This window comes from Heterobasidion irregulare (genome assembly GCF_000320585.1).
Source record: "Heterobasidion irregulare TC 32-1 unplaced genomic scaffold scaffold_05, whole genome shotgun sequence".
NCBI lineage: Eukaryota > Fungi > Basidiomycota > Agaricomycetes > Russulales > Bondarzewiaceae > Heterobasidion > Heterobasidion irregulare.
This window is the reverse complement of record NW_009258201.1, coordinates 427,136-440,277: the sequence shown is the minus strand read 5'-3', so window position 1 is coordinate 440,277 and position 13,142 is coordinate 427,136. Positions and strand designations below refer to the sequence as shown.

Here is a 13,142-nt window from a genome sequence, read left to right as displayed (position 1 = left end):
GCTAGGCCACAAACGATCAAGAAATACAGTTACTACATCAAGATTAAAAGTCTGATTATGTCGCAGAATTTTTCGTCAGTGAACCGACGCGTATAAGGTGCCAGATATGCGACCTACCGATAATGAGACGGAGCGACTTATCCTCCGACACGCCCTCACCCCGTGACAGCAGATCCTCTACCATTGCGTTATCGTTCACCTGCTTCCCACACGCGCCCTGCCAGTGTACAAGCGAGCGATAGTTGGCGGGGAGATACCCCTTGGCGAAGATGTGGTTTGTGATGTGCGCGAGCCGCTCGCACTTCAGGTTCGGCGCATCGAGCTTGACGCGTTGCGTGGCCGCCTGTGCGCGCGGCGTGCGCAGGAACACGTAGGTGAGCCAGATGACCGAGGGCCGGTCAGCTACAGACATGTCACGGCGTTCGCAAATAAGCTCGACAGCAAGGGAGCGCCATCGGACACTCACCGATGACGAGACGCAACGCGGTCTCGGGGCTTTTCCCAGCACCGAGCTTCAGCAGGTCTTGCACGCTCTGAGTCGCCTTCACGCTGGCACCGTCGTGCTGCTCCAACCAGGTCACAGGTCGATACTTCGCGTCGACGAAGCCCTTCTGGAAGATGTGGTCGAGCACATCCCCGAAATCCGTGAGCGAATGCTGGAGCTCCAAGTCGATGAGCTGGGCGGTGGCCGGCTTGCTCGTGCGGGAGGTTTGGTGGTATACCAGCCAAATCTCGGTGTTGCCGTTGCCTGTCACGGGACAGGGGGAAGAGGGACGGGCTGCGATGTATACACGCTCGGCGATGGGTTCCATGGAGAAGAGGGAAAGATGGAGATGGAGGGAGAGGCAAAGCCACTGCGGGAGCACTGGTAGTAGAATAGAAAAGCGTTCAACACACAGAGGTTATCTGACAGGAGATCAGGAGGCGCCGCGATGCGGTTTGATTTCGGAAACGAAAAAAATGACGGTAGGATACAGGAGGAGTGAACGGCAAATGAGGAGCTGGGGAAAGAGGAGGATGAGGTGCCAGTTAATATATGGGGCTGGACAAATCTAATAGTGAAAAAGTGTCCAACGCTGCGCGCAAGGTATTCCATGACTTCTTGCGGAAAGACTCTAGAAAAGGACATCAATTTTACTCGATATCATCTTTGTGTCGTAGATGATGTGACAGTGAGATGAAACTTGAAACACTCTGACCTTTTCGAGATACATAGAAAACCCCAGGCGCCGTGCGCAGCGGTAAGTGTCGTTGTGGGGAAAGCGGGGTCGGAAGCGGTGTACCTGCATTGCGCGTAGAGTTTGGAGTTTTCCATCGAACCTCTGGGCATACACTGTAGAAAAGGGCAAGCACTTTATCTCATGTCATCATCTCGTTACAGCTCATCCGACCAAAGCGTGCACGGGTATTGGGGGAAACTCCGATCTTTTTAGGGAGGTTTACATGTAAAGCCCGGAGCGGCAGTGATGATGGACAAATCGGGAAGCTATGGTGAGAAGGGGCAGTCATTTGATAAACGCGCTTCGGCCTCAGAGGCTCAACCTAGACAGCTCCAACAATAAGCAAGTGTCAGTAGTGGGAAGTACGGGGACGAAAGCGGCAGGAGAGCAGGGTGTGATTCCAAAGGAGAGGCATTCTAGACAAATGAGAGCGAACGACGATCTTCAACGACGCAACTTGTGTCTGCAGCGGTACGAGCTGGGGCGGCTGGATGAGGCAACGGGATAACTTCAGAGGTAAGCCGATATAGAGTACAGCTGGCTCCCATTTCAATCCTCTCCGCCAAAAGATACGATGTCGAGCAACAGAGCTGTTACTGGGATGCTACCGCAGTGAAAGATACAGATTTTTAGCAATAATTTCCGTGCTTGGCCGGTCAAATCGTCTTCAAGATGGGGGTGTTGAAAAGCAGAGAAGAGATTCCTATAGAAGAACGGGCAGGTGCTTGGTCAGGGGACTATGGGCGGCATATCACCCGCCTGACAGAGTTTCTGGGGCTAATTTAGGGTGAAATTCGCTGCAATCTCACCGAGAGCAATTCGTGCGTGGTCTATATTCGAACCGCACCTGCTGAACACCGAGAGGCAGGGAGAAACCAGAAGAAAACACTTCAGACTCAGGCCGACCAGTGACCACGTGTAGCCCACGTGTATATCTCTTTCGATCACGCAGCTACGCGTGAGCCGACACGTGTATCCTTCTCCCCGCTGTCGTTCAAGTCTTCAAAAGCACATACTCTCGCCCGCAACTTACAGTATCTACATCTACTGACCCATTCATCTTATGCTTGGAATGGGAGGTAGCTCGTCTAAGCACGGCGCATATTACGCACAGCCTATACCACCAGGTTACCTCCCGTTCGCTGGTGCCGTCTATTATCACCCACCTTACATGGGCCCTATAAAGGGGTGCGACCTTTTTGGTCGAAAGAGAAGGAAAAGGGATAAAGCCCTCAGGGAGTTCTGGTATACAACACCCACAATATGGCAATATCCTCCTCAGTTTTATTGTGAGTGCTTCCTTTACCTTGCGAAGCATACACGAGGCGGACTACAAAGAGTGGTACAGTGAATGTGCACTGTAATATTCCTGATCACTTCTATATGCTCACAATGTGATGAAACAGGCGAAGTGCCCGCCCGGATTGCACATTGATTGGGCTACATTGGGCCACGGCTTGCGAGTTCAACAATATGAACTACTAGTTTAGACTTTGTTGCCTCGCATCCTCCCTGCACGCATCATTACTAAAGATACTCCGCTTACCATCTCCTATCTCGTTGTCTGTTTCGTTCTGTAGCTCCAGGACAATCGCAAGCATTCAACGTGTATCCTCAGCCTCAACCTCAGCCTTCGGTCCTCGTGCCTGAGCCTGTAGCACAGTCTATGCCTATGCCCTCTCCGGAACCACCTATTCCAGTCCCAGGGAGCCCGCAGTATCCCATCTCGATGCCGACGCCTATGCGGATACCTACCGCCGAGGCGCCTATCCCTATCTCAGAGAGCCCAGATCGACCTAACGACTTTCCATACCCACCATTCAATATGCCTACAGGACCCGTGATTCCCGATTTCGCGGAGCGGGACACTCGCCGACGACGGCGTGCCAGAACACGTGGTTCGCACCGTTCTCGACACCCCCGATTATCATCCTCAAATTCGAGCTCGTCCTCCTCTTCGGACTCTTCGGACTCGGACTCTTCTTCTACACCTCCCCCGCGCTCGCACCCGCCTCATTTCCCTCAGCCTTCGTCCCCACGATCATGGTTTACCCCAACGCCGCCGCCACCACCATTGCCTCCTTCATCCCCCGCTTCATCGCCGTCCTCACCGTCTTCTTCGTCCTCGCCGTTAGCGAGTGCACATCGAAGAGGGTATAATCAATTTTATCAAGATCGCTCTCACAACCCTCATAATCCCCTTCCGCCGCCACCGAGAGATGTCCTCGACTCCGCTCCGTACCGGCGCATCCTCGCCGAGCTGTCGAGTATGCGAGGTAGGAATTGGTGATGCCCTTCGTGCACATTGCATGTTATTAGGATCGGATAGTATGGAACCATTATGGATCATGGATCAGCAAGGGTCCAATGGGACTGACTGTATCATTACCTCTAGAGAGAGCAATTGTTGTACTGCGACACGTAGTCTGTTGTTGATCAATATACTGTGTCGTTATAGTAGTTCCGCAATACAAACGTCGTATTTATTCCTCACCCTACACAATGAGATCAAGGAACTCTGCATATACTTATTGCGACGAGAGCGCACTGCGTTCAACAGTCAAGCCGCTGGAGGACCGCGCACATCAGTGCTCGCACATGCTGAACGTCCGGACCTCCATCACGTCAGTATTGTAAGTATTGACGAAGCCTCGTCTCTCCTGCATCAGTTCTTCCCTATACTGCTCCGCCTCCTCTCGGGTCATCAACCCGTCGACATGTTCAACGATCATATTCTTTACCTCCACAGTGAACGCGGAGGCGCGGGGAACCTGGCCGGACCCTGAGGCCGCCTCGGGAACGTCGAGTGCTTCCCTGTACCACTGTTTCTGCTGCGGGGGCACGTTTGTCGCCGAGTTAATGCGCACATTCGGATCGACGAGGAAGAAGGCTAAAATTTTGCGGTGGCCGGGCTTGGTGGGGTCGAGGAGACGGAAGGGCTGGACTTGGTGTTGATAAATGTTGGGGAACGCGAGCGCCAACCCGTCCGACGTATGGACGCTGCCTCGCTCCTGCACAAGACCTTCGTTTCTGGATGCATATTGTGAGTTACAATGGCATGGTTGAGCTGAACATGGACACGTACAGTTTCATCCCGTAGAGGAATTCCATGCATACAAAGTCGTCTTGCGTGTGATATTTAGGTGCCGTTGTCGACACGCGGAACGCAAGGTGAGATTCAGAGATATTCTCCGAGTCATAATACTTGATCGAAGCGGCACGGTCAGTTTCGGAAGTCAGAATGTAGAGAAAAGGACACACATATATCCCAGTCGACACGATACGCTCATTCAGCATGCCTGGCGGTCTCAGAGGTCAGAAACAATACCTCTCCGGGGATGGCTGTCGCTGATCGGCACGCACCTTCCACATGCCAGCTGCCTCCGCCGTACTCAGGCTTCTCTGGCGTCAAGTGTATGTTCGCGAGCTTGACGATGACTTGCAGGGTCTTGCCACGCAGATTCACTGTACGGAAGTCGGACTCGAGGCGTCCTTCGTACCGTTCAGGCGCTTTGGGGAAGTTCTTAGGGTTCGCACGTAGAAAAACGCGCTCCCGCTCGTGTTCGGCTTCCTCACGTGCCTCACGCCCCTCGAATGAGTAGTCTTCCTCGATCTCAGGAGCTTGAGCCAAATAAGCTGACACAAGGTCCTCCCACAGACAGGGCGTGCCCAAAAGACGACCGGGAGGCTTTGAGTCGTTTGTGTTGCGCCGGCGGCGGGGAAAAGACCCATCGATCCTCGGTCGCTCCATCCGATCGATGGACCCCAAGACACGTTCGAACATCGGAATGAAAGCCGCCAGGATCGACTCCAATGTGGCGTATAGTTCTTTCTTGGACGGGTGGATATTGTTGATATACGGTGAGGTCAGACGAACTGCGCTATCGTGGTCGACGGCAAAATCGGACGGAAGCCATGCCAGTCGTCGTGATAAGAACATTTTCTCTTTCTTGCGGCGCTTTGGCGCTGGAAGGGGTTTGAGCTGGTTTGGAATGCTCGCGTCGATGGCCAGTGTGCGGCCATAGACTACACAGTGAAGCGAGGGGTGAACGAGATCGAGGACCTGTTCGTTGGAGCCTGGGTGCCAATCCCTCTCGTCCTCTGGAATATCTTCGAGCTTCGCAACTTCAGCACGCAGGGCGTCATTGAGGTTCTTTGGAACAAGACGACTTGAACTGAAAACGGACTCGTTGCATGCATGCTTTGATGAAGAGCACAGTCGGTAAACTCTCTTCTTCGGGTGATCACAAGGCATCATGAAACTCACCTGTATTCCAGTAGCTGGGTCAGAAAGCTTCGCATAGCCCTCCAACTCTGAGAGCACATAATTGATCTGGCATCTTTTTTGTTAGGATTTAGGAATGAGATGCTCGCAAATCCGTTGTCCCACCATGTTGCTTGTTAGTTTTTCCTCCGTCGGGAGGCCCTGTTGCTGTTCCAAAGCTTCCTGCCGCCATCGTTCCAAGATCTCGGTATTCTGCATCTTGGTCTGCCAATCTATCTTGCTGCGGATGGCCCATGATAACCGTGACATGCGCAGTTCGGAAAGCTGGAAAAATCCCGTAAATTAGACATGGGCCTGCGCAGTAGTCTCGCAGAGGCAGCAACGCTGGCGATTCTCCTTCAACCGCCGACGTGGTCTTCGGATATCCGAATCTGACCTGCGCAGCGAGTTTGGAATGCTATACGCACCGGCAATGTGGCCTCCTCGTAGCCTAAGCGCTTGCCCTCGCCGAGTGCATCTATGCCTTCAGACTCGTCGTCTTCATAGTCTTCTGAATCGTCTGAATCATCGTCCGGGTCGGAGGATTCTTCTTGCCTCTCAAAGAAGGGATGCGGGAACTCGACAACGCGTTCGTCCTCTTCATCTGACATGATGTGTTATTGAGCGAAGAGCAGATGCCGTACGAAGCAAGAGGTGTCTGGCATGTTGAGTTGATGGTGAGCTGGTTGATATATCTGGGATTTCGCGATCATCGTATCTACGCAACTGAGGCCCTGCCACGGATAGCGCTGTCGACGACGGCAAGTCCGTCGGACAAGTTGGTCAAAGTTTAAGCAGCCTAGAGAAGACTAGCGATTACATAATCTGACTACAAATGAAAGTAGCATGGGCTTCAAGCTTCAATTCTGATTTGTCCACGAACATCATCCTCCGCACCGAAGTCGACGACATGGCAGCGCTGGAAGCTGATCCAAACAGCACCAACTCTCACTTTATCATCGACCATGGCGACCACGATCATGATAACCACACTCACGAAGGCCACGATCCTCTCGACGATGACGACGACGACGCCGACACCGCGTCCGCACGTTCCATTTCCCTTTCTTCGCCCGCCGCTTCGCCTCGCCACTCTAACGCGTTTCCTGACTCCTCTTCCACTCGAGAGGATAAGCGAGAATCTCATCCCTACACCATCTCTACAGAAAGTTCAGATCCGGACGATAGAAGTGATTACACGGCGCCGAGTTCAGTGACCTCTGCCACGCCTTCTGCGTATGCCTATGACGCGTCGAAGACCGCAGCCCAAGCCACATATCCTCCACCGCCCTCCAATGTACAACGAGAATCAGTGGCATCGTTTGCCACAAGCGCGTCGTCAGTTTCAAAGAAGGCACGTCCGGAGTCAATGCTCATGCAACCACCAACTGGCCCTCTTGTCCTTGGAATTGCGCTCGTGGATTTTAATCATCAGGTGTGTTGCGTTTATGCTGGCTATCGAATCACCACCTCATTGTACCCTTTGCCTCAAGGTCGGCCCACGAATAGAGTTCTCAAAAGGCGCGGTCTTCGAAGACGAAGAGATCGCGAAGATAATGCCTTTCCTTGCACTTCCTGATGGTGCTCATTTGGTGCGTCAAGATTTGACACACTGCTGGCCATTGCTCACTCCCTTTCAGAGCGTCGAAGATTATTCCTATTTCCATCTTGTGCCGTCTTCGCCGAATCCAACCACGATATTTGGCATTTCGTGCGTCTCTTCACTCTTTCTATTTCACGCATCCACTCCTCAGGGAAGGCCAGCATTGAGGGCGAGCGCGGAGAAAAACGGCCAGCTGAAACGCGGTCAATCTCAGTCGTGTCTGCTCTGCCTCCCCATACATGCCTAGCCCATCTTGGGAAACTCTACCAGAGATCATCTATCAGACCTTGATCCGGCGTCTGTGTTAAGCTAACACCGGTTTCGAGTGTTGATATGCGCACCCTTAACTGTTCGGCGAAGCGCTCATTCTGACAATTCATAGATGCAATCGCCAAATAGCCACATCCTCTCTGCTTGTGAAAGAGGTCGACATGACGCGCTCAACGGTGCAGAAGGCCGTCGTCGTGCTTGCCTCCAAACCAGTGTTCGGCCCCATCAGGTGAGTACTCCTTGGATTAGCTTTCCTTGAATAGTTGCCTATGCCGCTGTCAAAGGGACCGATTAGGCGTTGTCACTCGGGCGCTTTTCGAGCAAAGGTACGTCACATCATCTGTTTTTTATATGAAACACGTGTAAGTAAGTTCTCTGTTGGCCTATACAGAGACTTCCGGGAGACGGGCATCCTTGTGGATTTCTACGAATCACTAGAACTTTCACTGCGGAGCCAGTTGACAGAGAGTGGATTATACATGGGTATGCCACACCTTTTTATATGTTTTTTCATCCTCCAATATTTCTTTCACCATTGTTTAGGGACTAGCCTGTACGTCTGTTTTCATTTATCAAACTATGTAGTTAATCAACGACATCTCAGCCGGGAACTAGTGCGGGAGTTCCGACAACGAACACTGCTCCTTGTCAAAGCCCTGATCTTACAGAAAAAGGCAGGACTTTCATCGTCTTCTTAGTGCACCATGTTGACCTTTTGTCAAGATCATGTTCTACGGCCACCCTGTGGAACGTCTGTGCACATACCAGTACTCCTTGATATCACTTATTCCCGGTGTGTAAAGCAGATTCAAAGCATCATGTCCTCTTTTTGACAACGTGCATTTCAGGGTTGTTGCAGACGCTGGACGACTGCGGATCCCCACCGTTGGCGTCCCGAGCACCGACTCTGTCGCGGCCGAACTCTCTGAAAACCTCAGACCGTAAAAGTTTGTTGGCTTACCTCGGCCTTCCGCTTGACCTCTTCGGGAAAGTGTGTATTCCATTATCTGATGTGCTTCCCTGAACGCGTGCTCAGCCAAGTATAGGATGCATTCTTCCAGCCTTACCTTCCCCTGCAGCAGCTTGATCTCATCAAGTCTCAAACGAAGTCGTATCTGTGCGGGAGCACTAACTCCATCGTGACACAGCAGAAGGATATCGACCTACTTGTGAATGTGGAGACGGGAGCTGTAGAATTCCGCGATGCGAGGCTCGAGCGTACGATTGCGCTCACGGCCGCAGATCGCAAATGGATGGACGAGATCGTGCGTGAGGTGAATGACGGATGGGAAGATGAGGTTGCTGGAAGAGGGATGCAGTGCGTATACTCCCTTTGCACATAAGCGCGCGTGATGCTGATAACCACAGGAGGTTCAAGGGCAGTGACGACTACCTGCGAATCAAGGTCAGTGAGGCGCTGCATCGATAAGGATACACCTGATGTTCCAAAAGTTTGAAGAATATATATCTGCCGCGTTGGCATCCGTCAAGTACGCCGACTTTATGGCGAAAGGCGAAGGGAGTGGGGTGCTCATTACCCCGGGATCAGGTCGGCTTTCCAGTCATTCATCAATCACCGAGAGGATGGTCATAACAAATATATATAGGAAGCGATCCGAACTCGATGGAAGATTTTAATACCGTCTGGATCGCAGAGTTCAAGCGTACGAATGCGTTTGAAGTATGGCAGCGAATCACCGACCCCATGTTATTTGACATCATTGAGCCTCGGTATGTGTCACTTGCGTTTTCTGCCCCCAAAGCGAACTTACATTTTCTTAGGCATCCGTGCACCGAGAAGCCGAGCGCCATCGCAGACATATCATTGCGTCTTTCTGAGGGCATCCAGGAGCTGAAACTTGACCAGCAGCTAGCGCCCACCCGCGAGGCCATCTCACGGACGCTCACTGCGGGATCCACCGGGTTCTTCAAAGCCGTTGAGGGCATGCGTGGACGATGGGCGCAGCGTTCGACCTCGCCATCGAATCCATCGGTTGACAGCGTCCCCGTAGATTCTCTCAAACCCGACATTCCTGTGTCCTCGCCCCCACCCCCTGTACCAGTGAAGGACGATTCGTCTTCCCGGCCTGCGAGCGTGACCAGCACGACAGCTGCGGAAGCCAAGGAACGTGTTGGTTCGTGGGGCGTGGGTATCGGCTCGTTTTTCTCTTCGAGGGCATCGAGGTTTTCTACGTCGAAGCCAGCGGAGAATCCGCCTTTACCAGTACCTCCCCCGAAGGATTTAGAGAAAGACAAAGACGTGATTAACAGCTCCCCTATCGATACTACCTCAAGCTTAAGCTCAAGCACGGCACCCCCGGCTGCTTCTGCCATTTCTACCATGACTCCCATTGCAGCAATCGCTGTCCCATCAGTCGTTGCGTTGGGCGGTGTGGCGGTTGATAAGGTGCAGGAGTCTCATGAAGATGAAGAAGAGACTCGTGCGATCGAAGAGGAGACTCATGCGATCGAAGAGGAGACTCATGCGATCGAAGAGACCCACACGGAGGACAATGATTCCTTATCGGTATATGAGAAACCCAAAGCATTAGAGGTGGAGGAGGACTTCGACAGCAGCTCTCTAATGCAGGAGGTTCCTACCGATGATGCTTACGACGCGGTCATCACTGATGAGTCTAATGTGCATCCGATTGAGGCGAAGGAGGAACATGGTCTCTGGGAAGAACAGGAAGATAGCAAACCCAGCCGACACAGTACTCCCAAAAGCATGGCGTTGAGCTTAGAGGCACAGAGCATCGGATCGCAGGATTATGAGCCTTTCGGTGTGGCGCTGTGATAGATTTTTGCTGTATTTACTTATTGGCGAGTTCTCGGGACTTTCACTTAGCATATGCCTCCATCGTACTTGCATCCTCCCATCATCCATGTATACAAACTCATTATTGCTAATGCAAGGAACCACATATTTGTATGGGTAGCTGCTGAGGCTTGTACGGCCCTGGTCTCCTCGACAAACTCATACATCGTCGTCGACGATTCGTTGGATGTGCTCTCTGTACCGTCCCGGCCCGTGCTTCCGTTTCCTGACATCATTGCCCCACGGCGGCATGACCATTTGCTCGAACTCTCAAGAACTCAAACCGTATTACTTGAGCGCCCTCACAGAAAATGTCCATCCGCTATCTTTCTGCAAGGTTGGCGCAGCAGGTGGGCAGCAATTTCTTGGGGCGTAACTCGGTGGACGTTTGAACGTATCGCGATAGATCGATGAAGAGCTCATGAACTCTGCGGGCGCCTTCAGCCTGGACCAGGAAAGTTGGACGTGTTTGCACCTTGAGAGCGATTTGGACTCATATATTTCTCCTAAACAGCTGATGGAATTGGCTGGTCTGGCCTGTGCACAGACCCTTGCTACAGTGTACGATAAAGACAAGTATTCGCGTGTGCTCGTTTGCTGTGGTCCGGGAAATCAAGGAGGTGATGGACTCGTTGCTGCCAGACATTTAAGTGAGTGCCATTTGAGCCATTGTTCAAGAATCGAAAAGACGCATTGAAGTAGGTATGTTTGGTTACAAGCCAACGTTGTGGATGCCTAAGGTAGGTCCATCATTCTCTTCTATTTCGAAGACTCCCATAACAAACAAACCTCAGCCTGGATCAAAAGATATCTACAAAGTGAGTCTAGATCGTTTCATTCGACGTAGATAGACATTCAATACATCGTTCTCAGCGGCTTCACACGCAATGCACGAATATGGACATTTCCACTCTCCAAACCTCGTCCGATCCCTCAGTCGTAGACAGTACTCTGCGCAGGGCGCTCTCTGACCATGACATCATACTCGATGCAATCTTTGGATTTTCCTTCAAACCGCCCGTTCGAGCTCCATTCGATACTGCGTTACCCCTGCTTTCGTCTTCCGGGCTGCCCATCGTCTCCGTAGATATCCCTTCTGGCTGGGACGTCGAGAAAGGAAACGCAGAGGGTGTTGGTCTCAATCCGAATGTATTGATCAGTCTTACAGCGCCGAAAGAAGGAGTCACAGGATTCAAGGGGCGGCATTTCCTGGGCGGCAGATTCGTACCGAAGTAAAGTCACCTTGCTCGAATCCCTTCAAACACTGATCGACCCTGTGAACTTAAACAGGTCGATGGCAGAAAAGTACAAGCTGAATTTGCCACAGTATCCAGGGTTCGCACAGATAGCAGAATTGCCACAAACGCCTGAAGGGCCCGGGCGGTTGTAGTATCTGGACACGATTATGACGAATACAAGTCGAATACATAAATGTAAGCTTGGGTTTGAGACATGAGGCAGTAGGAATTCTTGGGGTCCGGCTGCAACATGACTGCACTCCTTTAGAACATCGCTTCGCTTTCGGGACCCGACCCGACGGTACTGGCAGCTTCAGCTTCAATGGCAGAATCGCAATCACAAATTTCGGTCGGCAGGGAATAACAAGAAGGGACATTGTCAAACGCTTGAAACCGAGATCATCGAAGTGCCTCTAGGGACACGAAACAATCCCTTGATCACGGACGATGGAATTGGAATCACCGTCGGTTGAGGGAATGTCTGAAAATGGGTTTGATACATGCGTGTTGATCCTAAACATGCCAAGGCACAAAGTCAAATTTGAGTGCTTCTTCCCACCTCTTGATGTCAACACGTCAACTTCCTGATTTCTTCACCCCGGCTTCCGACCATCCTGACTCATCGACGCATTCGCATCAAGGTGGATGCGATACCGAACATGATCTGATTCTGGTTGATCACCTTGTTGGGCTTCATTGCAACCGTCGCATGCAACAAGTCGGCGTCTCCATGTCTGAGAGCGGATCATTAGTGCTTACCCCGCACAAACACCTGATTCGATGTAGAGAATTTCGGCCAGCACCGTAAGCGGAATCCACGATGCCAATCACTAGGGGGGGAATGGAAGTAAGAGACGTCGTGTGGCAGACATTACAAAGAAGGTAGTCGTTTTCTATGTGAGGAAATATCGAACGAAACCCTACGAAAGCTCATTGTCCAACGATAGAAATCTGGTGGACAGCCAAAGCCTTCACAAAACATCCAGGCATAAGCGGAGAGATAGCTGGACGGCCAATTGAAGCGGTATGGTGCTTGGGCGATTTATCGACTGGGCTTCGTGACTGATGTCTCCACGGCAAAGTGTGCAGTCATGAGAAGCATGCAAAGAAACAAGAGGGGCAGAGCGTCATGGTACAGTGTTCGGTTGCAAGGTTTCGTCCCATAGGCTCCCATAGGCCGATAATGATGAAAAATAGAAGCCCAAAGGAAGGCGTGCGTGAGGTCGAAGAAACTTTAGTAAGATTGTTTGGCTTTACGGTCACCTAGTCTCCGTGGCTGACCTTATACAGAAGACGGTCGTCCTGCGCATAAGAACGGTCACTAAGACAAGACAGCACAAGGCATCAGTGCGTCAATCCGGAAACAAGTGTGCGTACAAATACCGAACACCGCGATATACCGTAGTTATACCTTCTGTCGTATAACCAGGTGGTACCTAGGTGCATGACCTCTTCCAGAGCGACCATATTTGAAAGGATGTATTATCGCGACACTTGAGCTTGAGTATGAAAATCCCTGACAATGTAGGGCCTGACTGGGAAAGGGTTTTGAAGATAAGGATCATCATAAACCATCGTGATTTTCTTCAGAGCCGCGACGCGCGTGCCTTCAATATGTCAGATGGATTTCTTTTGTTTCCATCAAGTATAGTCCTGACGACGGCTTACCGTAGCGTAAGCTACTCGTAAGCTTCAACTGATATCACCATACAATGACTTGATTGAGGAG

General features: G+C 51.6%; 5 protein-coding genes across 5 annotated transcripts; 3 read left to right on the top strand and 2 right to left on the bottom strand.

Moving 5' to 3' along the window:
* Window positions 1-55: 55 nt before the first annotated feature.
* On the bottom strand, window positions 56-812 carry HETIRDRAFT_426840 (uncharacterized protein; the record flags this gene model as incomplete). Its single annotated transcript, XM_009547763.1, has 2 exons — window positions 56-402; window positions 467-812. The coding sequence occupies 2 exons, from the start codon at window positions 810-812 to the stop codon at window positions 56-58; spliced, it is 693 nt and encodes a 230-aa protein (XP_009546058.1).
* A 1,471-nt stretch (window positions 813-2,283) lies between these two features.
* HETIRDRAFT_426839 (uncharacterized protein) lies at window positions 2,284-3,510 on the top strand (the record flags this gene model as incomplete). The annotated part of the gene is made up of 2 exons (XM_009547762.1): window positions 2,284-2,509; window positions 2,801-3,510. 2 exons carry the CDS (start codon window positions 2,284-2,286, stop codon window positions 3,508-3,510), a joined length of 936 nt encoding a protein of 311 aa, XP_009546057.1.
* A 295-nt stretch (window positions 3,511-3,805) lies between these two features.
* Window positions 3,806-5,766, bottom strand: HETIRDRAFT_51381 (uncharacterized protein; the record flags this gene model as incomplete). Its single annotated transcript, XM_009547545.1, has 7 exons — window positions 3,806-4,250; window positions 4,306-4,424; window positions 4,482-4,519; window positions 4,584-4,685; window positions 4,902-5,421; window positions 5,488-5,553; window positions 5,611-5,766. Coding segments are annotated over 7 exons (1,446 nt in total), but the record flags the coding sequence as incomplete, so codon positions are not given.
* A 553-nt stretch (window positions 5,767-6,319) lies between these two features.
* On the top strand, window positions 6,320-10,154 carry HETIRDRAFT_173094 (uncharacterized protein; the record flags this gene model as incomplete). The annotated part of the gene is made up of 15 exons (XM_009547761.1): window positions 6,320-6,919; window positions 6,978-7,076; window positions 7,125-7,195; window positions 7,470-7,586; window positions 7,642-7,683; window positions 7,749-7,840; window positions 7,901-7,910; window positions 7,962-8,004; window positions 8,081-8,150; window positions 8,206-8,348; window positions 8,404-8,675; window positions 8,726-8,762; window positions 8,810-8,906; window positions 8,965-9,088; window positions 9,140-10,154. The coding sequence occupies 15 exons, from the start codon at window positions 6,320-6,322 to the stop codon at window positions 10,152-10,154; spliced, it is 2,832 nt and encodes a 943-aa protein (XP_009546056.1).
* Window positions 10,155-10,596: 442 nt separating this feature from the next.
* On the top strand, window positions 10,597-11,565 carry HETIRDRAFT_317640 (uncharacterized protein; the record flags this gene model as incomplete). The annotated part of the gene is made up of 5 exons (XM_009547760.1): window positions 10,597-10,825; window positions 10,878-10,915; window positions 10,970-10,993; window positions 11,049-11,407; window positions 11,466-11,565. 5 exons carry the CDS (start codon window positions 10,597-10,599, stop codon window positions 11,563-11,565), a joined length of 750 nt encoding a protein of 249 aa, XP_009546055.1.
* Between the last annotated feature and the right edge of the window lie 1,577 nt (window positions 11,566-13,142).